Below are 25,425 nucleotides of genomic sequence, written 5' to 3' on the forward strand. Positions count from 1 at the left end.
TATGTCACAAAATAGTGTGGGTTAATGTTCAGAACAAAAGAAAGGAGTGTTCACAAAATGATAAGTCAGGATGTTATGGCCGGGGTGTCCCTTCCCCACATTTTCAAGCATGGGACAAGGCGGGAATCCTGAGCACTGTACACTCCTGGACTTCTCCAGCATGAGGTAACAGTTCCTTTTTCCAGTATCAGGGCCTTATGTGACCAAGTTTCTTCTAGTGTAAAAGTCTCTTGCTGATACACCAAAACAACAAAACAAAGGTTCCTTTAGGTAATCTTAATATGGGTGAATATCTGTCACCCTTGGATCCCCCTCAGCCGGGTTCCAATCCTTTCTTTATCTGTCAATCTCCCTCAGGCTGGCTCAGACCAACCACTCACTGTATACATCCCTCAGTCGGGTTCACATTTGTCATCACAATGTTTATGGGTGTTTTCTCGCTTTTGAAATGCACTTCCCTTGGTTTTCCAGCCCCCAGTCAAGCATTCTTTAAAGCCCCAAGTCAGGCTCCCCTTCAGCCCCCAGTCAGGCCTTTTTCACAATTAGTTCCCCCTAGGGCTCAGACCTCCAGAGCGCTTGCTGGGTAGAATAGAGACTTCCGAAGGTTGATTTCAACTTGATGGGTCAATCTGTTAACATATGGCAAGCGTGGCCTTTTACTATCACAGTTCGTATGCATTCCCCTCAGCTAGAGTGCCACCGCCAATTGCAAAACAGTCACAAAACCTTTACAATGTGTCAAGGACTTTCAGTTGTATAAAGGAATTGTCCTAAACTTTGCATGATCACCCTAACACCTTATATCACAGCCTTCCCTATGGCCTTGATCTTTGATATTCAACACAGTCTATTTGATCATGAGGGAGTACCAGTCAGAGCGCTTTGACTGAGTGTCTATGTTACGCTGGACCACTCTGACTCCGGTAGCTAGTTTATTTGTGCACAAACAACCTTTGTCTACTTTACCTTCTTACGGCTGCCACTGCAACCTTGAACCTAACACAAGCCGGTCTACTACAGGGTGCATCTAACTCACCGGGTGTGTTGAACTCATTCTGTTCCATTTGCTGCTGGAGTGAAGGACGGTAGTTCGATGGCCATCACGTTTCCCCACCCTGGCTATCAGTGCGGGAGGGTGCCATGTACCGGGGTCTTCCATTGCACCACCTGCCAGCTGTGATTTCTGGTCTTGCATATCTTTCATCAGAGGCACAGCAGATCTGGATTGAAAATATCCAGTGCAACTCCCTCCTTGACGTTCAGGTCTCACTGCCTTTCTCCACCATTTGAACTGCTGTCCTTGAGTAGCTGCTTCCTTTTGTGTTCGGCCTTGCTCAGAGTGTGCTTGTGTGCTCTGCCTTTTATCTCTATGAGGAAGGGAAAGGGTGATCAGGTGTGTGTAGTTGCCGGTAATTGCCTGACACTGCCTGGCAGTAGTGTTGGGAAACATCAGGTAAACGGCTCGTGTATTGGTCCGTTATCTTTCATGCTGTGTGAGAGTGTTTGTGTTAGAAAAGGACGCGGTACCGTTTTTTAGTATCCTAGTGCCCAAGGGATCATTCGGTCCCAGTCTATCCCATCCTTATCTACCAATTTTTGTAAAATAAACTTCAGAGTTGTATTGGATCTTATTGACTCTTTCTACCAAGCCATCGGTTTGGGGATGGTACACAGAAGTAATGTGGAGTAGCTCTTCGACTTCTGACATAAGATTCCGCATAGAAATTTGAACCCTGGTCTGTTATTATTTCCTTGGGAAAGCCGATCCCGGAGTAATACGGTAGAAGGTGGTTAATGATTTGCTGTGTGGCATTATTTTACATTGGGAATGCTTTGGGATATTGGGTTGCATAGTCCACGATTAGAAGGACATATTTGTTGTCTAGTCTGGATGTTTCTGGAGGTCTAATTATGTCCATCCAATTCTTGAAAAAGGGCCTTCTATGATCAACAATGGGTTCAGAGGGACAGGCAATGGGATGTACGTACTGGTCTTTTGACAGATATTTCATGTCTGGATAAAGGTCTTTGTATCTATGGAGACCTGGCCAGTAAAACCTCCCACTAATATGTGCCTGGGTTTTAGATTGTCCTAATGATCCCCCAGTAAGATGGCAATGTGCAATTTCCAACACAACCTTTCTGTGGCTCTTTGGTATTACCAACTGCATTTTTACTAAGCCTTCTGTAGATGTCTCTCTTCTATATAGTAATGCTTGTTTTAAGAAGAAAAAGGGGCTCACTTTCTTTTCTAAGCCTTATCCTTCTGGAATAGCTTGTAGAAAAGCTTCAGGCAGAGCTGGATCATTTAGCTGGCTGAAGGTGAGGTTGGGATGGATGGTAGGTTCATCTCCCTTCCTTTCTTTGATGTTAAAGGTGTATCAGCTTCCCCAAAGCCTAAGTTATCTCTTTCTGTTTCATGTGGTTTGCTTTCTTTAAACTGAGGAAATAGAGCCCTTTCCAAAATTCTTTGGGCAATTTCATCTCCACAACGTACTTCAAAAGGGATCTCACCATGATTCTGTAAGAGAACCTTTACATCTCCCAAGTCAGAACTGTGATCAATTGTGTCTGTCTGTCTTGTTTTGATACCATGCTTTCCTTTCATATGGTGTTAGAAGTGGGATGTGACTTAATTGAAACTAATTGAGTAACCCTACAATTTCAAATACTTAGTCTTAGTCAGAGAGCTTCTAACCCTTCCTTTGCCACCAAGGAATCAATAGGGTTTGATATCTGTAGCAGTAGGGAAGCTACTATTCCCCCTGGGAAAAGAGGAATCATTCCTACAGAGTTGGTCTAAGATTGGCCCCAAAATCTGGCCTAGCGTGCAAGTTTGGGATAGACCTCTTATCAAGCGTCATCGATCCTGACTCTCTTTTAACCCCCTGTCAGGCTAGTTTCACATTAGTTCCCCCTCATCTGTGCTCATATCTCCAGAGCGCTTGCTGGGTCGAACAGAGACTTCCAAAGGGCAATTTTGGCTCAATGGGTTACTCTGTTGACCTATGGCAAGCGCATGCTTTTTACTATCACAGTTTGTACGCTGTTCCCTTCATCCAGGGTGCCAACGCCAGTCCCACAGTAGTAACAACATATTTACAATCTGTCAATGACTTTTGATTGTACAAAGGATTTGTCCTAGCCTTTCTATTACCACCCTAACACTTTTTAGCATGGCCTTCTCTATGACATTTATCTTTGATATTCAACACAGTCTCCTTGTTCATGAGCGAGGTACCAGTCAGAGACCTTTGACTGAGCGCCTGCGTGACCCTGGACCACTCTGACTCCAGTACCTAGTTTTTTCATGCACAAACAACCTTTGTCTACTTTATCTTCTTACGGCTGCTACTGAAACCTTGAGCCTAACACAAGCCGATCTACTATTAGGTGCGTATGACTCACCGCATGTGTTGTACTTGCTCTGTTCCTTTAGCCACTGGAGTTAAGTATGCTACTTCGATTGCCAGCATGTCTTCCTGCCCTGGCAATCAGTGCGGTAGGGTGCCATGTACCACAGACTTCCATCGCACCACCTGCCAGCTGCAATACCTGGTCTTACATATCTTTCATCAGAGGCTCTGCGGATCTGAGTTTAAAAGATCCAGGGCAACTCCCTCCTTGACGTCCTTTCAGGTCTCGCCGCCTCCAGTGTGTGTAGTTATCAGTAATTGCCTAACTCTGCCTGACCCATGTGTTGGGAAATGTCAGGTAAATGGCTCAGGCATTTGTCCGTTCTCATTCATGCTGTTGGAGAGTGTTCATATTAGAAAAGGGGGGGTAGCGTTTCTGAGTATCCTCCTGGGTTGGATGGGGAAAAGGAGTCATAAGGAAGGAGACATTGTGTCTCACCCATCGGTGTCCCACTTCCTCTCACTGAGGACCCCTTATCTATGTGATCCTCCTGTTCTGGTCTACCCTCAGGAACAGGATTCAATAGTGATGGCCATGTCCTGGGCACCAGGATGACAGATCCCTGGGAACTAGTGGGTAAGACACCTTCAGGTTTCTCACAAAAGCCACCAAGAATACTTGACAACTTAGAAATCAAGCAACTCGTCACAGAACCAACCCAAAACAACAGCAGCACCTGCTCCACCCATAGACTGTTTTCCCACTCCTAGTTTCAGACTGGACACATCTGTCAGCCATATTCATATTGCTACATCACACACCCTTCCCCCAACTACAACAAACCAAGCCAATGAGTTGTGCCAACATTTCATCAAGAAGCTACCCTTGAACAGATTGGAAGGAAACATCCTCACATTGGCCTCTGCATATGACCATTTGCAGATGGCCAGTGCACAGCTCAGTGCATTAAAACACATGCTAACTGAGACCACTAACATCCAAGCACTGCCAAAACATTGACTCAACAAACAAGCACTACACATATTGGCATACACAGGGACTCATCGGCCTAACGACCTTGAGAAAACATCAGTTCAACATGCAACGCACTCATCCTCACACCAAGCCATGAGGCACTGCATGAACAACTCCCTTCATAAACAAGGTAAGATAAAGAAACCCTTTGACATCCCCAAATACACCAGAGATGGTGCACCCATACCAGAATGCAAGATAGCAATATGTCCTCCATTCCAGACAATTACTCCAGAAGACCTTGCCAATACTAGCACAGCGTTCCAATCTACCAGCTACAAAGAGGACATTCTCTCCTCCTCCACTGTAAAGGCCATCAAAGTTGAGGCACTCGTGCCAGCTCTCAATATTACTAGCATATCTCTCAATCAAGAAACCTTCCTAAATGCATTGAAAATGGGGCAGATCTACCCCCTGCAGAAGAAACCAATCTCTACCCATACAATGTGGACAACTATCACCCTATCAAGAAACAAACTTTCCTTGGCACAGTGATCAAGATGACCATTGCTATCCAGTTAAACAAAAAGGACACAAATCTCAGTCACCTACAGGACTACAATATGGGTTCCGAGCATGATATGTCGCAGAGATCATCACCATACAAGTGTACAACATCACAATACAAATCATGGACACAGGCGATCTCTGATGATTCATCGTACAAATTATCTGTCCACTTTAATACCACTGACCATGAGGCTCCCGTCAATATTATTGCCACATGCAGTGGCTTCAATAGAACAGCCTTGCAGTAGTTCACTCCTATCTCTCCAACAGAGAAGATTCATCCAGATGAGCCTCAACATATCTCAGTGCCAACCATCAATCTGCAGAGTTCCACAAAACACCATCCTGTCCCCTGTCAATTTGAACCTCTACAACGAACATATTCAGCACTGCCTTGACAAAAATGAATGTCAAGATACACAAATAATCAGAATAAGCCTCATCCAAGCCTGGATATCAAGTGCCTATGCGATGTCCAACTAAACAAATACAAATATTTCTAATTCTCCGCGCTATCCAAACCAAGCATGCCCAAGTATGGTACTGGCTGACTCATTAAACGCTTTACTAAATAACTCTCCAACTCTCAACCAGTGCAAAGTCTCTTTCCTCTACCAGCCATCGGTGACCTCTCATTGAAAACACACATCACCAAGAGGACCCTGTCAGAATGGTACCACCCTGTGCTCCACCTCAAAATAAAGCATTTCACCTCACTCTGAGTTTCAGAATAGTTCTCCCAGCATTGTCCAACTCCCACTTGTAGGGTCCAATATGCCATGTTTTCCCCTCTGAATGCCATCCAATGTGCTGCATCATTATGCATCATCTAAGGAATATGACAACATCATCCATCCCCATAGAGCTGTTTTTATAGCCCTTTCAAACAAGCATCATGTTCAAGATAGCCGGCATCACCGGAAAAGCAGTTACAACCACAATATTACTCTACCTGGATGAGAAACTCACCAACTCTCAGGGACAATGCACCACCAAAAACCAAAACGTTAACATATTTTAAACAATGAACTGCAACGATAAAGGAAACAGGATGGTGTTTTGTGGCCTTTTTCTGCTGTGCACACTTTGTTGGGGACGAGTTTCTAATGCAGATAAGATGGGGCTGACATGTCAGGAGAGAAATATGTTTATTGCTCAACCAATAATTGGTCACATTCCAACTGGTCAAATTCTTCTGGGGGAATTGCCAGTGGCATGTGCAGACTTTTTTGACTGGGGTGGTCCATGTGGGGCACTGACCTATGCAGGGGTGGCATGAAGTACAAGCACACACACATCATGATCTTAGTTTAGGATAATGGGGTGGCACCTCAGGTAGCCAATCTTGCCACTCCCTTGACACGCCACTGCAAACTGGGACTGGGAGGGTGGAGAGAGGTAGATTGGAGGTTGCGGGGGTTCCCCCCACATTCTATGAAAAACTATTTGGCCCAAAAAAATCCAGCAGTTGGAATTGGACCCAACATATCGAGCAATGGAACTACGCGTGTCAGACGAGACCTAAACACAAACTCTTCAAAGAGGATTTCACCCATTCCTCCTCACCCCTCCCAACCCTACTTCTCCCACTCCTGAGCTCCTTTTGCTCTATCTCTCCTACATTCTCTTCCCATTCTAACTTCTTCTGCTACTATTCCTCTCATTTCATGCCAGAGGTAAGTCCCCTATGTTCAGTACTCCCGTGCTTCCAGGCTTGTTTTCGTGCTTTAGACTCCTGCACATAGACATGTTTTTGGGAAACGGGATCAACCCCACGACATATTATATGAATTCTAAATATCTCAGAAATTATGTTTTAATGTCGTTTTATTGGGGGGTTTCTGAATGTAGGTCAATGCATAACAACAGTTTTTTCGGTGACCTACACTTTTTTCTAACATATCGAAATTGAAACGAGTAATAGGGAGTCTACGAGTCACCTCTCATGTCCATACAAAGAAGATGTAGTGGATACAACTCGCAGTAAGTATTAGCTGAAAAGCTGACAGGCACGGGTGACCTTGCCCCTTACAACATGATTGCAGCTGCCTGGAGAACTCATGATATATTGTTCCGGTGAAGTTGGTCTTTGCTTCCTGTATTCAACACAAAAGATAACCTACCAGAGCAGTGTGAATCAATACTGGCAAGCCATTATTACAAAAGCATAAACATAACATGCGCTCTTGATTTGGGCGCTTAGAGCTGCCAATTCTTTGATAAACTATTATGTACGTTGGCATTCAAAAGTATCGATACATATAATTGCAACACTACAATACCAGTTGCATTGAGAAATGTCCAACTTTGCTGTGAATGCTAAGCTAATGCACCCTTCCCTCCTGCACTAGCATGTAAATTCGTGTGCAGGAATTCACAGACAAATGTATAGAGGCAAATATATAGTTGAAATGTAACTTAAAGGGGAGGTTACATTCAGTCGTTGGCAAAAAATCTAAATTAGTGATTTCTACACACAATGTTTATATTGGAAAAAATACTAAAATACCCCAACACATGCCATGTGAGCATACATAATAATACGCATGGGTGAAACAGCTTCTTCTCCCTCATTGTGTGTTTAAAGAAAGGTTCCCAAAGCGGGACAGGGGTCTGCACATGTTGGCTCCTTGTGTGGTTTTCACCTCGACCCCCATCAGTTCAAGCCAGCATAGGACATGGTGAGGGACTATGGGAGTTGAAGTTCTGAATAGCTGCAGGTTGAATACACACCTGCTACAGCAGAATATCTAAGTAACTGAAAGGTTTCTTTTTGTTCTTTAGAGTGTTCTAAACAATTGTTCAAATATGTTTAGTTCATTATTGAGTTTTAAATTATTGTTGATATCATTATATTGTAATGTTATGAAAGTTTTGTGCAGCGCCCAACCACTACTGTAATGGAATAATAGCAAATGGCTTCTAAGGGAAGCAGGCAAATTGTGTCCCTGCCAGCGATGACCAGACCTTAGTCTGAAAACAGAAGAGGAGTGAGGGAAATAAAAGGGAGCAGGAACGCGGGCAGAGTTCCCGAGGGCTGATGTAGCCAGGGCGAGTTATGTTTGTGACAGTGTGGTTGCCTCTGGGTCTACTGGAGGGCCATATGTTAGCACTAGAGGATGGTTGTGTCGTTACCTGTTGTGTAAACAATTGGTAACATGAGTGGCAGGTTGCTTGTTAAAGAAGGTGAGGATGGAAGTGACTGGATGAGTGATGGGCCCAAATTGTGCTCGAGCCACCCAGTGAAAAGAGAAAGCCTGAATCTGAATTGGGTTTAGTTGTGCTTTTTGCATTGCATTATTGTGGAGTGTGATTTGAAGTGTAGGAGTCTTATACAACTGATAAACATGTCCTTCAATAAATTGAAACGGTTCAAACTTGCATTTTTTAGGTACGAGATGTGCTTGTTTGTTATGAATACACCTATGTGCAGGCAATTGAAACATTGAAAAATCGTTGACTTTATCAATATTCATAAGGTGCATAATTGGGTTCAGAGGGTACAATTGATATTGATGCTCTGTTTATCTCTTTCAGAAATAGATGATTTACACTCATTAAACACAACTTTCAAAACCAACGAATGTTTGTAAATTATACCAGATTCCAACTTCTCGTCCAATGTTGATGTGATTCTGCCCAATTGTGATTGTTTTTGCACTGTGCGTCAGCAAAAATTCGCTATTCGAGTTCGAATTGGGTTTTCTAATTTTAGTACCCATGTTGGAACATTTACACCCCCCCAACCCCTCACACTTAGCTGGAATTTAAAAAAAGATTCCCAGGAATTCAGGGAAGGCTGTTTAGTTTTTTTTTGTATTTTCCTTTGTAAGTTTCACAAGGATTAGTGCATGGCTTGCAAAATCATACATCTCACAGACTCCACTCTTTCGATGGAGTCCTATAACTTCCTCTGTCACAGCAGTACCCCGGGAGAGCTATTGATAAGGGTAATCAATAGAGTATATGGCCATACTCCTTGCCAAGTATCAGTGCTCACAGAGCATGGCAGAGTTACGTCTCAGTGACTACAACAGGAGTATGGTGAGTTACAAAGCTTTCAGGGTAATCCCTTTACCTCATATTCCAAAAGAATGATCATACTGAAATCTCTGATGATGTCAGTGGTGAAGTCATATGTTATATTATCAGTGACATCATTCATCATGACATTTTTGATGACATCCGTTATGTCATGTGTTTCATCATGAGTTCAGAACGGTGAGGTTGAGTTATGGTCGCATCAACAACCATAACTGTTATTTTTGTTTCATTTGATCTTTCTGTGATGTTTTATAACTCTAGGGATGTGTAGGTTTTGTGAACATAGTTTAATAAATGACTGTGCTGGAGAATTTGTTCACGAATGAGAAGGAAGGAGTCAGTTAAGTATGAAAGATATTTCTTCTTTAGGTTTTAGCTAAATGTAAGGTAAATACATACATAAGGGATAATCCATCTTCTGTCTAGGTGGTATCTGTCCAACTAACATTGCTTGAGCCTCAAAACGCTCATGCATTTGTAGAGAAGGACCAAGTACACCCACTTCAACGATCTCGCCCATATTGCCTATATGTTGGGAACCACAGTTTGAGACACGTGCAGTACGAGTGAAAATACCAATACCAAGGAGAATCTTGGAGGCAAGGTTCCCATTAAGAAAGCTATACCTGCATACAAGACAGTATGATGGTCATTTGAATTAAATCCCAGAAGAAGCAGGGCCAATGAATGAAAAAGCAGATTGGTGACATCACACAAAGTAATACTGACGCACTGAGAAGAGATGCAGAGACAAGAGAATGTAGATATTCTATAAGGCATCAAGAGATTATCGAAGTTAAGTGACATCTCGGGCTTGTGATGAATAAACGTATGCTACAGAAATTATGAAGATTTCAAGTCATTTAATAGGTGTACAGATGCAAAAAAACGCAAGCAGACAAAGTATCCGTGAGGCTGGCTGTGTTTGTTTTTTTGTTTGATTTTTATGGCGCACCAAACCCAAAGGTAACTGGGCGCAACAGAAAGCAGAAAAACATGAGTACTTAAAAGCTTAGTTACAAGGTAAGGCACAAATTAAATATGAAACATTACATCTCGACAAATCAGTTAAAGAATATACATATATACAGTCAGATTGAGTAAGTTATTGAAACACTTGTGTATAGGCGCGTTACAAATGCCACAAATGCCAAATGCCATATCATATCATATAGGTGTTAATTAAGACATGGTTAATCTTGGCGGTTATTAGAGTGTAGCCATGTGAGAATATTCCGTCTAAAGCTATAGTAGGATTGGTCTGTACTTATGTCAAGTGGGGGAGCATTCCAGTATTGGGCTGCCTTAACTGGGAAGCTGCTGCCGCCTGTTTTTTTCAGTCTAAATTTAGGTAGTCAGTAGGAATTGGCAGTTCTGGTGGGGCAAGTTGATGTTTTTCTCACTATTCGTGCTGCCAGGTGGGGGGGCTGCGTTGTTAAGACATTTAAAGGTAAGGGATGCTGTTTTAAGTGAGATTCTGTAGCAGATTTTGAGCCACTTGTGTTCTCTTCTTTTGTTAGAAATGTGTTCTCTAGTTTTCTTTTTTTATATATATATATATATTTTTTTTACTTGTGTATAATCAAAGAGAAATTGATTTTTACAAGAAGAAGAAAACTGAGTTAAAATCATTCTTCCGGTGATCAGATGAGTCACACAATTGTTTAGTTGTGTACTTATTAGGCACAGAGAATCGCTGTAGAGTTGCTAACCATAGGAAGGGAGGAAGAGAGTTTTGTTCTCGGCTGCTAAAAAAGGAGAGGTCCAGAGGAACGAGGATCGACTGTATCTTAGGGTTGGCTTGCAAGCTGCTGTTGGATTGACTCAATGGCGTTTATTTTCGCATAGAACGTAAGTTGAGGGCAGTTCTAAGGGCATTGTTTTGCAATGTTTGAATTTTGTCAATGATGTATTTGTTGGCTCCCAAATACAAGGCATTGCAATAGTCAAGATTGGAAATAATTAGGGCATTGGCAATGATGATGCAGCTGGCTTGGGTGAGGAAAGCTCTACTTGCCCTAATGAGCTTGCACATGTATGCAGTAGAGGATGCTATGGAGTTCACTGGTTTCTTTATTGTTAAGGCCGAGTCAAGGTGAAAATCTAGTGTTTTCACTGCTTTGGCAACTGTGATTATATTGCCATCAATATTAATTACCAAGTAGTTAGTGCTGAGTTTTTTTTAGGTTGACAGCGGATCCGAGGAGCAGGATTTCAGTTTTATCATCATTCAGGCAGAGGCCATGTGTGGCCATCCATGCCTGAATGATGAGATATATTTTGTTTGCCAAGGCCGTATCAGAGTCGAAATTGCCCGAAAGGGGAATGAGGAACTGAGTGTCATCTGCGGAATTTGTGTAGGTGACACCCAGTCTATCCAATTTGTCAAATAGGGGCTTGGTAAAGATATTGTATAGAGTTGGCGAGACGCAAGAACCTTCGGGTATAACGCAAAAGATTTTGAAAGGGTCTGCTAATCCCAATGTAGAGAAGACTCTCATTGTGCGGTTGTCCAAGAATGATTGGATCTAGGCTACGGCCTCGTTTGAAAAGTGGCAGCCGATTCCAGGTGTTTGCACAGGACTGTGTGATCCACCAGATCAAAGGCCGCGGACAGATCAAGGAGGAGTAGCATGGCAGTGTTTCCCTTGTCATTGAGCTCATCAATCTGTACTTTGAGATCAATTAAGGCTGTCTCTGTGCCGTGCTGTGGTCTGAATCCTGATTGGCGGGCACTTAGGAGTTGGTAAGATTCAAGATAGTGCTGGATTTGTAGGTATGCTACTCTGTCTATTATCTTGAGAAGGAACATTACCGTGGGGGTAGGCCTGTAATTAGTGGGAATGGCGGGGTCTAGGGTTTGTTTCTTGAGGAGAGGTAGAACCCAAGATTCTTTTAGGTTGCTTGGGATAGTGTCAGAGGAGATGGATGCATTAATCAGTTTGGTTATGAAGGGGGCTAAGTCCCTTGCGGCATCCTTAATTAGCTGGGCTGGGCAGCTGTGACCATTTCAGTTGGATGGTTTGAGGGATGCGATAATCCTTTCAGTTTCCAGAATGGAGATTTTGGCAAATATTAATGGGTCGGGGCATGGTGAGTTAGTTGTCGTGGGGCTAGTGATGAGTGGTGTCTCATTGGGAGTTAGAGAGTCTTTTTTTAAGGAGATTTTGGTTTGGAGTGTTTTGATTTTATTTGTTAGAGCATTTTGGATGCTAGTGCACCATTGTTTGTCTTTGGCTATGTTGTAAGGTGAGGGTCTGGGGGATTCCAGCAACCTTAGGATAGCAAATAGTTCCCTGGTGTCGGAACTTGCATTGCAGATTCTTTCATTAAAGAGATTTTTTTTTTGTGAGTTGGATTTCTTTTTAGTAATTGTTAGCGAAGAGTTTAAGTTTCAGTTTATTTTCTTCAGATGGGGTGTGGCGCCATTTAGATTGTAGTTTCCTTTTTTGCATTCTTAATTCTTTTAAGTGGGGGTGAACGAGGCGTTTAGGTGTGCTTGTTTACTTTTTTGAAGTTTTAGAGGAGCAATAGTATCTTGTGCTTTCTTCATAGCATTATTGTAGCTTTCTACCAGGAGCTCAGGATGCAGGTTACTGGGAAGAACATTGATAGTTGGTAGTAGCAATGGCAGGAGATTGTCTGGAACTATATATTTTTTGGCTCTGGTGGGTAGAGGTGGTGCCATAATTTTCTCCTTGGTAATTTGTTTATTAAGAGTTAATGTAAAGTCGATAAGCTAGTGGTCTGTCCAATGTTGAGATATAATTTTGGTGATGGTGGTATCAGAGTTCAAGGTGGTGACCCAGTCCAGAGTCCTTCCTTTGTTGTGGGTTGGGGTGAGAACTTTTTGAGTTAGGTCATGTTCAGCTAGCATAGTGGCTATAGACTGGGCTGGTTTGTCATCAGGGTCATTGAATCCTAAATTCAAGTCGGCTAGTAATAGGATTTGTGAGGACTCTTTTGTGTTGTTGGCTAAGAGGCTAGATAGATCCTCCTCCAAGGTCCCAATCGGGCCAGGTGGCCTATATATTAGGTAGATTGTTAAGGTATGGCAGTTAGAGAAAGGCAATTTGGCTATGAGGAGTTTGCATGATTTGAGGGGAGGTTGAGCTAGTTGTCTTAGAGCAAAGTTAGTTTTTGCTATAACGGCCAAACCACCTCCTCTGCTGTTAGGTCTGTCTATTCTGATTAATTGATAGTTTTCAGGAATAGATAGAGAGAGTGCTGGACCTGCTGTTTCGTGCAGCCATGATTCGGTGACCGCCAGGAAGTCAAGGTTATCAGAGGATAAGGTATCAGCTATTTCAGTGACGTGGGCCACTAAAGACCTGGCATTGATCAATGATTCAGATAATATGGTTACGTTAGGTGTGTTCTGGATTTTTATTGGAATGAGTTTAGGTTGAATAGTATTGTTGCAAGGTATAGTTAGGTTGGGATATAGCTTAAGGTACCGTGAGGTAGGTTTATGTTGGGTGTTAGAGGCCTTGTTGCTATAACATATAGGCTCGTAAAGGCGGGGTAATCTAGCTCCAAGTCTTCTGTTTCTGTCCATGGTGGGACAAGGTGCATGTTTAGAGGACGACATAAATAAAGAAATCATTGCTATGTAGTGAATAGATTGTGGCATGCTCCATATACAGGAATAAGTAAAGAATGTATGCTTCCATGACATATCATAGCATAGCTGGACCACAAAAGGAAAGCCTTTTCCAGTGTGTTGCAGTTGAAAAAACAAAATTACAGAAGTGAATCTCAAAAAGGTGAGGATGGATCAGACCCAAGAAGCCAAGTTCTTATTGGATTGGGATGAGCAGACATTAGTTAAAACTGTGTGAAAGAATGAAACTCCTGTTCAGAAGACATGGACGAAAACAAGGAAGACAAGAGAGTTTCATTAAATAGTAGTATTTTAAATGCACCAGAGCTCAAATATGTGGTCTTCAGTCAAGTGAAGGGATGAATTTGGACAAACATGACAAACCACACCTACACAGAGAAGCAGAGCGTGCCTCTACTCCCTGTATTCTCCAGAGTAAAGAACATTTCCAAGGCCAAGTTCAAAGGCTTAATTGAAGTGCAGGCCACTGAGGTGATGATAGATGATATGCTAATTGGTGGGAAGCTATGGTTATGACCAGCACTAGCACCTGGAACTCCAGCCTACATCCTGCTAACGTGGGTGGAAAAGTACTGACAAATATAAGAGTGCCAACCAATTGTAGGGGGCTGCATGAGGAGCCCTATAGTCTGTGTAACCAATTGGATGTTGTGTATTTAGTGACGTTCATAGTGACTTGTTTGAAGGATCCACCTGATGTTAAGGAGCCTATCACTTTTTACACTTGTATGGAACGTATGCCTAGATGTTCCCTCTAAGCCTATCACATTTGCCACTAGGTTTTTGTAGATTGCCACGTAGGATGCCATTAGTAAATACGTAGGTTAACGTCATCAATGACGAGTTTCTACTGTAAGTATGATGTTTTTTGGAAAATGCATTGAGAGACCATGCAATAAGACATCTGTTGATGTCCGTTGTACTCCCTGTTTTAGATCATTGATAACACAACAGTCAACTTTGCCAACTTCCTGAGTTGTTTTGATTATTGATTTTTGAGTAACTTCTGCATCCCTATTCATCTCAAGTTATTGCTACATCGTCTTAAAGGGCTGGGTCGTCTGTCCCGGTTCAAATTCAATTCATGCCTCACAAAATTAATATTCCTCTTACATCAGACAAATAAGATATAAAACCTCACCCTCCTATTAAATATGACAATCCAACAATGGTTAATCCTCACACAAAAAGTAATGTCATGTATGTCTTAGCATAGCAATCATAGAAGCGCAGGAAGAAAGAAAATGTTAGAAAATAAGTTGCAGAATGCACAATTAGAATTCACAGGTGGGAAACAGATATGTAGGACAAATACAAATAGCCATATGCTATTCCTGACACAGTAAACCAAATAATTAGAGCTATAAAGTCCTCTTTTTTAGGGGGCTGTGTGGCAGAGGACAAATTATAAATGTATATATAGAAAGAGCCACAAAAACAGCTACCCGCCTACACGCATACTAGGTGTGTCTAGTTGCAAAACGTGCTATCTTTCATATCAAACAATTTATGCAGACAGAAATACATATTTTAATTTATAGATACAAAACACTCCAATTTTTTTTTAAATAGACAAAAATGCATTCTTTGCATATCACATAAAAAAACATTCAATGAAAACCATTTCTTTGAACTGAACACAACCATCATGTTTTGACGATGTTGTGAGGTTAGTAAGGGTGTGAAATTAACATATTCCTATTTCATATATCCTCAACTCGTAATGAACTTGTCCTTGACTTTGTCGACATAGAGAAATGTGTTTCTGGGTCCTGACAACAATGATTGAAAAGCAGTCTATAGCCAAATGAATGTGCTGTAAGATGTGTGTTGGACCCGTCTTCAGGATGTTGTTTGATGACACCAGGAAGTGGATATCGAAAGGTGGCTCATTAGTTGATGGCCTTCACTTATGACAATCTGTTTATTTCTTAACAGACGTGTTTGGCCGAGTAGGATTGGGGGCGATTGCCAATTGCCCGAACTGTGGATCTTCACAGTCGTCACCTTTCCCGGGCCCCACGCTTCGCTTTCCCCTGCTCCGTTATTATGGTAAGGACAGCGCGCTCCTATTCCTGACACAGACATTACTTATTCTACTACGGGCTCCATTGCATGTTTGGACATATCACTTTTGTTAGTATTGTATCAATTTTACAAAGCGTATGCACAAACAATGCATTTGACCTGGATGATTTCAGTTTGCACAGTAGTTAATCTATGCTAATTTATCAGCTTCATTTAGAATAGGGACAATCCCAATGCTAGGTCAATCTGTGCATAGGGTCTTCTCACATTTAAGGCTCCCAGCTGTTAATACACATGGATGGTTATCCAATTTTTTTTAACTAGGCTGGGGCACGAGGCAGGTTTGCCCCCTCTCACTGCTGCTCTTCGTACTGGCGATCAAACCAATGGCTGTGAGTATTCGATGTGATGAGGAGATTGAGGGAGTTCGATATGGATATGTATTACAGAAGGTATGGTTATATGCTGACATAATGATGTTGGTGTTGAGGGACCTGGATTCTTCGCTGCCAGCTCTGATACAGAAAATGTAGAACTTTAAATCTTTCTCAGGATATAAAATTAACTGGACAAAATCTGAAGCAATGCTGGCCTCATCCTCTTGCACCAGTACTTGAGTTGCCAGTTTTGGATTCCATTGGTGTCCTGAGAAAACAAAATACTTGGCTGTTTGGCTCACAGATAATGTATGTCAAATGGTGGATGTGAACATGCAGAGTATAATGACAAAGTTGAAGTTGGAACTGGTAAGGTGGTCTGAACTGAGGCTGTCTCTTTGGGGGAAAGCAAATGCCATCAAAATATCCACTGCACCACACACCCACTACTTGATGAGCATATATCCATTGCATGTTGGGAAGAAGAGTTTCAGAGACATAGATAGTATGTTGCAAACGTTATGTGGGAGAAAAAGAAGCCATGACTAAAACTATGGAAATTACAACTCCCTTGTGAAAGAGGTGGTTTAGGTATTCCTGATTTTCCTTTGCACCATATGTCATTTTCTGTCATCCACCTACTTCCATTCCCTGAAGAGTCACCTAAGGATGGGTGAGGGCAGAGTCAGGACTGAGCATACCACTGTCCACTGAAGCCCAGAATATTTGAGGAAAACATGGCAAAAATCGGAGGAGCTGACCGGGGAGCAAAACACAGATCAGGCAAGGTCATCTATTTGGCTGAACACAAGGGTACAAATCAATGGGAAGCCACTTTTCTGGCCTGACTCGTTCTTGGGTGGGGTGCAATGGATCGGGGACCTATTTTAGAACAAAACATTGATCTCCTTCCATACTTTACAAAATGGAAAAGACCTCAGAAACTGCACTTGTGGTGAATACAGTGAATTGAGATTGGCACTTGGAGAGTTGAAGGTGTTGGATGATGGTGCTCTTAGGATACATCTAATGAACCCAAAAAAGGACATTGTGCATATAACAGGTATAGGTTATGATGACCTATAGGCATTCGAATGAGCAGGCTCTCAAGATCTGGTCTGAGTGTCTGGGCATGGAGGTGACAGCTGGGAGGTGGGAAAGAATGTGTGGGAATGTTGCCTTGACCTCCCTGAATCTAGGAGAAAGAGTTTATAAAGTCAAATTAGTGAACAATGTGTACTGGAGCGCAGTTAAGATGTATGCAAGAGGGATGATTGCCTCTAATGCTTGTTGGGGTTGCGGCCACAGGCCAGCCTCATTTGAGAACATGATCTGGCAGTGCTCCAAGGTGAGGTAATTCTGGTTGGAAGTCACTAGTACCATGAATATAAATTTACTAACAGACCTTGATTTTGACTTCCAAAGTGTGGTTTTGTGGGAAGATGTCCTCTTGGGTGACCTGGATTACCCACAAAGGTGCTGTTTTTTTTTTTTTTACTACTGCACTTTCTGCTAAGAAAATATTTCTAAGAGACTGTAAAAATGCTACCCTTCCTTGCAGGTCCGCTTGGATTGAGGATTTACGCAATGTCTAATGGAGAGGGTGCTTTTGAGCAAACAGAATAAATTGAATCTGTATCAGGGAATTTGGGGGGAGATTTTTAGGAGTTGGTATGATTATTGGTCTTGTGCTTTTCCACCTCGGCCTGTGTTTGTGTATTTGCTGTTGTGTTACTGTAAATTATTTAATAAATATGTGAATATAAAACAAATATATGCTGGTATATGTCAGTCAGACTGTATGTGTCCTTCCATCCCTTTGTTCTTCACCTACATTCACCTTTCACACAGTTTCTGCTTACATGGACCAAGTTCATGCTCTAGGCTTAATAGTCCCAGAATTTGGATTCAGATATACAAATATAACCCAGTGCAAAAAGAAAAACCCACAACCATTCAAAGTACTGATTGGGCACATCAAGATCACCTCAAGCATCTGATTACTACTAATTAATAATGTCCTACTGCATTTAAAAATGCCACATTCAGACATTGCAGTTGTTTTGTGGTAGCCTGGTTGCATTTGGATCGAGTTATGGAGGTCCATAAATAGGATTGAAGTTAAGAAGACATATAATAACTTGTTTGCAATCAAGACTTCAGTGTAGTCATGCTATGTTTGCTCAATCTGTGGCACCTATGCACCTTTTCCACATCCTCTAATATTTTCAAAGCTCTTGTGTCCACCCCAGTGGGGGCACAATATGCCAACCTCTCAACAAACTTAGGTTCTTTGAGATAATTGTGGTGGTGATTTGGTGCAGTATGAAAGCTTTGATACAACACATACAAGAAGGGAAGAAAAATAAACTAGTCACTGAAAGGTGTTGGGAGAATTGCAATCTCGGTACAGGGTAGTGTGACTTACTGCAATTTGAACACCAAGATGGTTTGTTTTCACACGTCCCCGAATTAACAGAACATTTATGTGTATAAAAAAAAATACAGGGAACCCTCTCCCCAAATACAAAAGAACAGTGCACACACCAATCTGAACAGTGTTCACAATGGTGCACACTCATTGGAATGGACAGAGACACATAGCCACAGTAATTTAAGGTTGCCATGCACATACAGTGAAATAAAACCCACCACAACAGTATCAAGCCAAGTACACACCCAATGGGACAGAGCTAGGCCCATCACCGCAACAACACAAAGTTTGGCGAGTACACACAAAACAGGAAATCCTCAGACCTATCTCCACAATAGTGTGAAATATGATGTGCATACAATTGGACTGAATGGGACCCATCAACATAATACTATTAAGCATGAAGCTCACACAATGTGACTAACCCGACCTATCACCACAACATCGAAAAACATGTTGCACACAAATGGGATTGCCTGAAATAAATCACAATAGCATGAAGCATAGTGAAGAAACAATCAGAGTGACCGAGACCCATCATCACGGTGAAGAAGAATAGTGCTCACATGGCAATACCTATCACCAGAGTAATATATAACATGATGCACACATGATGGGACTAAGAGAGTCCATCACAAAACCAGTAACATGCATGTTGCACATGCACGATTTCCACCTGAAAATAGTTTGACATATGATCTGCCTAACAAGAGTCGAACAACATGAATCACAGAACATATTTCACACTTACATTCATGTGTGCTGGGACTAACCAGTAAAGAACCAAGTGCTCATACACTATTTAAAACATGTGGCACACCATTATGTAAGAAAGCAACGTAAATCACATAATGCTGTTACACAGATATATTGCAGAATGTTGCTGTCAATAGTATAACAGACGTTCAAGGCATGCGTCAATCATCTATGCTGGCCGATCTAGTCTCAACTTGAGCTGCTTAGTGGCTTTAGCTGATTTCAAAATGTTATGTTATGTTATGTAAAATTATATAGCGCACAGTAGCCCGAGGGCATCATGTCACTGGAGAGGGACAGAAAAAACCACAAGACATCAACAGCAGTTATCAAAATAGATACATTTTTAGGGCCTTCCTGAAGGCCAACTGGTTAGGCATTTTTTTTCATTGGCGGCAGGAGATCATCCCACAGCTGAGCCGCTGCAATAGAAAAAGCTTGTCCGCCAATAAGAGTGCAATGGAAGGAGGGAATAGATAGCAAACCCGCCAATGCTGAATGTAGAGAGCATTTAGGGAGATAGCAAACAAACTTAGAGCAAAGATATTCTGTCCCCTGATCATGTAGAGCCGGATGGACAATGCAGATCGGCTTAAATGCAATACTCTTGGACACCGGGAGCCACTGCAGAGAGCGTAGAACTGGTGAAATGTGGGCCCCATAGGGTGACCCAGTTCACGCGTGCTGCAAAACATTGGAGGCGTTGGAGTCGTTGAACCAAGCCCTTAGGCTGCAATTGAAAGAGAGAGTTACAGTAGTCCAATCTGATCAACACCATAGCCACCACAACCAGTGGATACAGTGGTGCGGGTATCATGTGGAGAACCTTTGTTAAGAATTTCAAATGGAAAAACCCAGTCTGGCATACAGCCGATACTTGGGCATCCATGGAAAGCGTGGCTGGCAGGTTCACCCCTAGATTTTTCACCTTGGCTGCAGGAACAGGAAGAGGACCAGAAAGAATAGATCCAAGTGAGGGGTCAGGAGGGGAATCTACCACTAGCACATCTATTTTGTCCCCATTCAACTTCAGCCAGTTATATCCCATCCACTCTCCCAGGGCAGTCAGGCACTGATGAAGGCCCAACGACACCTCAGCCAGATCGAGATCTAAACGGATCAGGATCTGAGTGTTGTCGGCATAGGAATAGCATCTGATGGCGAAGTAGTGTATGAGACACACTAATGACCATATGTAAATATTGAAGATAATGGGGGACAGAGCAGAGTCCTGTGCCACCCCGCAGCTAAGGTGGCAGGACCCTGATGAGAAAGGAGAAAGAAAAAGATGTTGAGATCTGTCAGCCAGGAAGGAAGAAAACCAGGCTTATATTTGACTAGATATTCCGATCTGGGCCAGGCAGGACAGCAGGGTTGGATGGTCCACTGTGTCGAACCAGCCCTGCCAGGCTGAACCCCAGACTGGGCTGGGTCATGGAGATCAGATGACTCATGAAAAGAGGACAGAAGAGGAGAGACCAACGATTCCAAAATGCCACTCAACTTGTACAAAACCTAAAAAACACAATTCCCCATTGTCTGAAAACATGATTATTGAGCACATTTAAAATGTTCCTCCTTAAACGTACTGCTCCATGTGCACACATTCCCATATTAACGAAGGCAAGTACATTTCCACAATTTCAGGTGTCATTTGTATCAAATTAAATGCAACACTCTAGAACACAACCCAAGATACTGCTTCACCAGTCGTTTTGTTTTACTTCCTATTTGCTGTACAATTTGGGATAAAGGTTATCTATTGCCATAAGGTATCTAGATGCAACAATAAGTAGACACATCAACATGTCAGGTTCCAATATCCATTGTACACCTTTAACAGTGTTGGTCCATGCAACACAGCAGATGCTGCCTTACACAGTCTCTAATTGCCAACCCTGCCCTGACTAGACATAGCATCACTGCGCTGATAACCACTACAAACTACTCACATCTTAAAGGGAATCCTGGTGTTGAGGCTCTGTTCCGCCCTCAGGCACGTTTGTATTAATGACATTAGCCACAAATGTTCATAGCTATCTCACAAATCACTGCCAGTTTAAGTTGTATATGGCAAAGTTAGAACATTCCAGGAGCCACAGCCTGTGGCCTTCATTTCCAAAGTCCTTTATCTGCTGTTTGTTGAGTTTGTCTATTTGTCATGTCTTGGAAGGAGAGACTTGTGTGGAGACCTGTGTGTTCTGTGGCAGGCAAAGATGAGTACAGGGGTGCAGAGACTTGGGAACTTGGTTGGTGGTTTGTTTATGCAGAGAGAGGATAAGGTTTGGGTGTATCAAAATGATTACTGCTTTGCAAGAGTAAACCAATGACTACTGGCATAGATCCCAATCATACAGGTAAGCCAGACACAGCCCAAAAGGTAATACTCCTTTACCTTTTGTGATAATATGCTCTTAATGCAGACTATACTCTCAGGAGGTTGTGACCTGATAAGAGAAGCAATCCAAATAGCAATCATGCAAAGACTCAAAACTAAATGAATGTTCTATCAAGTTTCAATAAAATATCTAATCTTTAAACAATCAAAAAGGCACATTTCTAACTAGAAAAATCTAGCAAAATCCCACCCTGAGGAAAGAACATAGAGCTTCTAGAGAATATCACTATGGCTTCCCGGAGCAGGGGTGATCAGGCAATCAATTGCAGCAATATCACTTTAAAGAATATGTCTTTAAAGGAACATGTGCAAAAAGGGGCTGAAAGGTCACTAAGGTTCCAGAAAGTGGACCAGGGGACAGCTCCTTTGAACAGTACCGTGTTAATGATCTAGGGTGGTTCAACAGCATAGAACTGGAATTCAATAAAATGTCCTTGCAGTCAAAACGGGTTTGAGATGTGGTGAGCTGCATTGGTCCAGGATACGAGTCGGCATCAAGTCGGCTTCGAGACAAGGTTATGTGTGATTTAATGAGGTATTCAAAGCAGTGTTGTTTGAATGGTCCATTAGGCTTGGGTTGGCAGTTGAGTCTGTTTAAAGCAATGAAACTGCTTGGTCGAATTGATGTGTGACACAATGGCTTCAAGCGGTTTGAGGTTTGACTCAAGGAGAGGTCCTGTTTGCCTGATGTGGCACTCATAGAAACAGTTGAAGGCTTCCTCTGCAGTTAGCTGGTGGTCGAACGAAGACAGCAATGATCTCTGCTGTTGCAATGTAGCACCAAGTTGGTTCAAACATGCAGTTTGAAATTCTGGAGAGCCAAAAGCAGCACAGTGGATCCTGTCAGCTTGAAGGACATCAAACTCAGTTCAAAGGTGGTTTAAAGTTATGCAAACACGATTACAGCTTCTCTTAGGCTTCTGTTTGTTGGGAGTCCAAATCCAGGGGATCAAGAACAAGGTGAGCCCTTCTTACTCTCCTCTTCCCAATCCAGAGAATAAGGCTTGCACCTGCAGGGGTTCCTTCATCTCCAGTGAGGAGACTGGTTCCAGTGCAGCTGGGAGAGTGGCAGACCCAATGTTCGCTTGGGAAGTTTAGGGTACAGGGTTCTACCCTGCCTTAGATGCACCTGTCTTCATGTATATGGCAGAGGACTTTGGAATGGACTACACTCCCAAATGAGTTCCAGAGATGTCTTCTTCTTGGTGTCCAGGAAAAAATCAAGGAAGGAGTAGGAGACCCCTTCCTTATAAATCATACAGGTCAAGGACAGTAATACGTCTCCTGTATGTGGCTGCTGCATTCTTGCATCATACCCAGAGTGCCTATTCCACAGGAAATGGAGAGTTCAACGTATACATAAATACTGACTCACTATCAGTCACTTTAATATCTGACCATCTATATGTCTATCTCATACACACATAGATGTATACACATCTCCTGTTCTATCTCTGCACACACGAGATAGACATGCATGTGTGGTGTGTGTAGGTGGTAGAAAGCCCATATGCACATCTCTACGTATTAGTCCACACTCCCTGAGACAACATGAATACATAATTAAATAAAGATACCAATATAATCTGTTTAATTCGTCAAAGTGGCATTCGGGTCAGGTACTAGATTCTCCTCTATTCCTCTGTGATACTAGGATGTGTCAAATAAATTCAAATAATCGCGAATGCGAATTTGACACATATCACCTTCTTTTGCAAACAAGGAACACGTGTGTGGAGTATCATTGGGATCGTTTGTTTATTCTATAGATACATGACTTCCAAGAATGAGGTAAAAGGCCTGGGGCAATTAAGAACAAAAAATGACCATCATTAGTTACACACAAGAAATGTACATCAGGCATAAATATAGTGCTTCGGTAATTGACATATACATTATATTAGACAAATAGAAAAAGCAAATTATTTAAATAGAAGACAGATTTAACTAATAACATCCTTATTACCGTACAAATTAAAAAATATCATCACATTTGTGTTCAGTTTGTACAAAGTTAGGTATTGTTGAACAAACCTTTATATAAACTATTGTATTACCCAGCAACTCAAGTTTACCATTCTCTTCCCCACACAGCTATGCAAAATAGGATTTAAATCTATATTTAATAACGTTGTCGTTGCTGGTGTATCCTCTACATTGGCTACGATTTGATGAATGAAATGAAAGTATTTGACCACCTACCCACACACCTTGGAAGAGGTGCACTCCACACACGACGGCCCCCTCCCAGGCAGGTAAGCTGAGTTGCACCTTCCAAGCGATATCCAGGAAAACAGGAAAATGTCAATGCGTCACCGACCCCAAAGTGAAACCCAATCCTTCGACTGTAAGCAGGCACCCCAGGGTCATCACACGGCTCCAGCTCATACTCTGCAGATACAAAGTGTCACAAATGTAAGTGTATATTATAAAAATGTAGAGATATACATTATACCAAATACACGGCCAAACATTTTAAAATCTGCAAGGAGTTGGACAATCCTACTGCAGTTTCCACCTCTTCTGTTCCCTCCCAGGTGCTCTGCACAGCTCTGGCTTCTCATTTCACCACTAAAACCCAGGACTACCTGTCCTCACTTTCCTTTTCCTCTCTCTCTCTCCCTCTAACTCCATCAGACCCCCTTTGGCTGCCTCTCACCCTCCTCTTCTTCTTTCCTCCCTGTCTCCGATAACACCTGATGATGTTTCTAGACAAGTCAAATCGATGAGAGTGTCTTCCAAACAGGTGCTCCCCTGCTCTTCCAGAACTATTAAGGACCACATTGCTTCACTCGCTCCAACCTTGACCTATGTCTGTAATCACCCTTTTGCCACTGGATTGTTCCCTCTCTCCTCAAGCACTCCCTTGTACACCCCCTTCTAAAAAAGCCTTCTGTTGATCCTTCCTGTCTGGCAAACAATCACCCAATTTCTATCACTTCTTTCCTGGGCAACCTCCTGGAAAAAGCTAGCCATCTCCCAGCTAACCTTCCACATTGAAACTGCTCCACTGAACACCCATGGAGACCTGCTCCATAACCTTGAATCCAGCTCTCCCACTGTCCGCATCCTCTTTGACCTTTCCTCTGCGTATGATATGGTCAATCAGGCCACCCTGATTAATCGACTCCACAAGAACCTGGGCGTCACAGATCAGGCTCAGGCATGGCTGACCTCCTACCTCTTGGACCGACCCTCCCAGGTCCAACTTGGGTCCTATCTCTCCACAACCTCGCTCACCAGATGTGGTGTCCCCCAGGTGTCTATCTGCTCACCCTAGCTCTTCAATGTCTATCAGCCCTTTTGTCCCACCTGATCTGCACCTTCTCATCTAACTTTCAGTGGTACGCAGATGACACACATTTCGCTTTCAGGCTTTCCTCAGTCTCCTCTCTTTCCTCACTCATTCCAGACTGTCTACCCACAATTCAGGAATGGTGCGCCTCCAATTATCTCTGCCTCAACGCCAGTAGGACATAGATTCTCCTCATTGGGACCCCTGCTTTCCCTCTCTTACTGTGGCTGCCCTTTTTGGGCCCTCTACCCTCGCCTGCATGTGAGACAAAAAACCTCGGTGTCATCTTCAACTCCACTCTCTCCTTCTCTCTTCACATCTCGGACCTTGCCAAGAAGGTCCACTTCCAGCTGCACCTCCTCAGAGGTATTCTACCTTTGCTCACCTTCCCAAGAAGCTCAGTGTCTCCAGAACTGTGGTTCTCTCCAGGCTGGAGTACTGCAACAGCTTCTTACTCAATTTGCCTAATTCTACTCCACGCCCCCTTAATCTAATCCAGAACAGGACTGCAAGATTTATTCTTGGCTGCAAGACCAGGGATTGCATCTCTCCAGCCCTGAAATCTCT

General features: G+C 42.6%; 1 protein-coding gene across 2 annotated transcripts in view; it reads right to left on the minus strand.

The window, feature by feature from the left end:
- The window catches only part of CSMD1 (CUB and Sushi multiple domains 1), a 5,442,057-nt gene that overhangs the window by 2,095,533 nt on the left and 3,321,099 nt on the right, over window positions 1-25,425 (minus strand). For both annotated transcript variants that reach the window (XM_069606098.1, XM_069606099.1), the window contains exon 21: window positions 23,766-23,954. In XM_069606098.1, coding sequence (XP_069462199.1) covers window positions 23,766-23,954 — 189 coding nt within the window. The remainder of the gene's footprint in view (window positions 1-23,765; window positions 23,955-25,425) is intronic.

This window comes from Ambystoma mexicanum, chromosome 4p (genome assembly GCF_040938575.1).
Source record: "Ambystoma mexicanum isolate Mex_15411 chromosome 4p, UKY_AmexF1_1, whole genome shotgun sequence".
Classification (NCBI taxonomy): Eukaryota; Metazoa; Chordata; class Amphibia; order Caudata; family Ambystomatidae; genus Ambystoma; species Ambystoma mexicanum.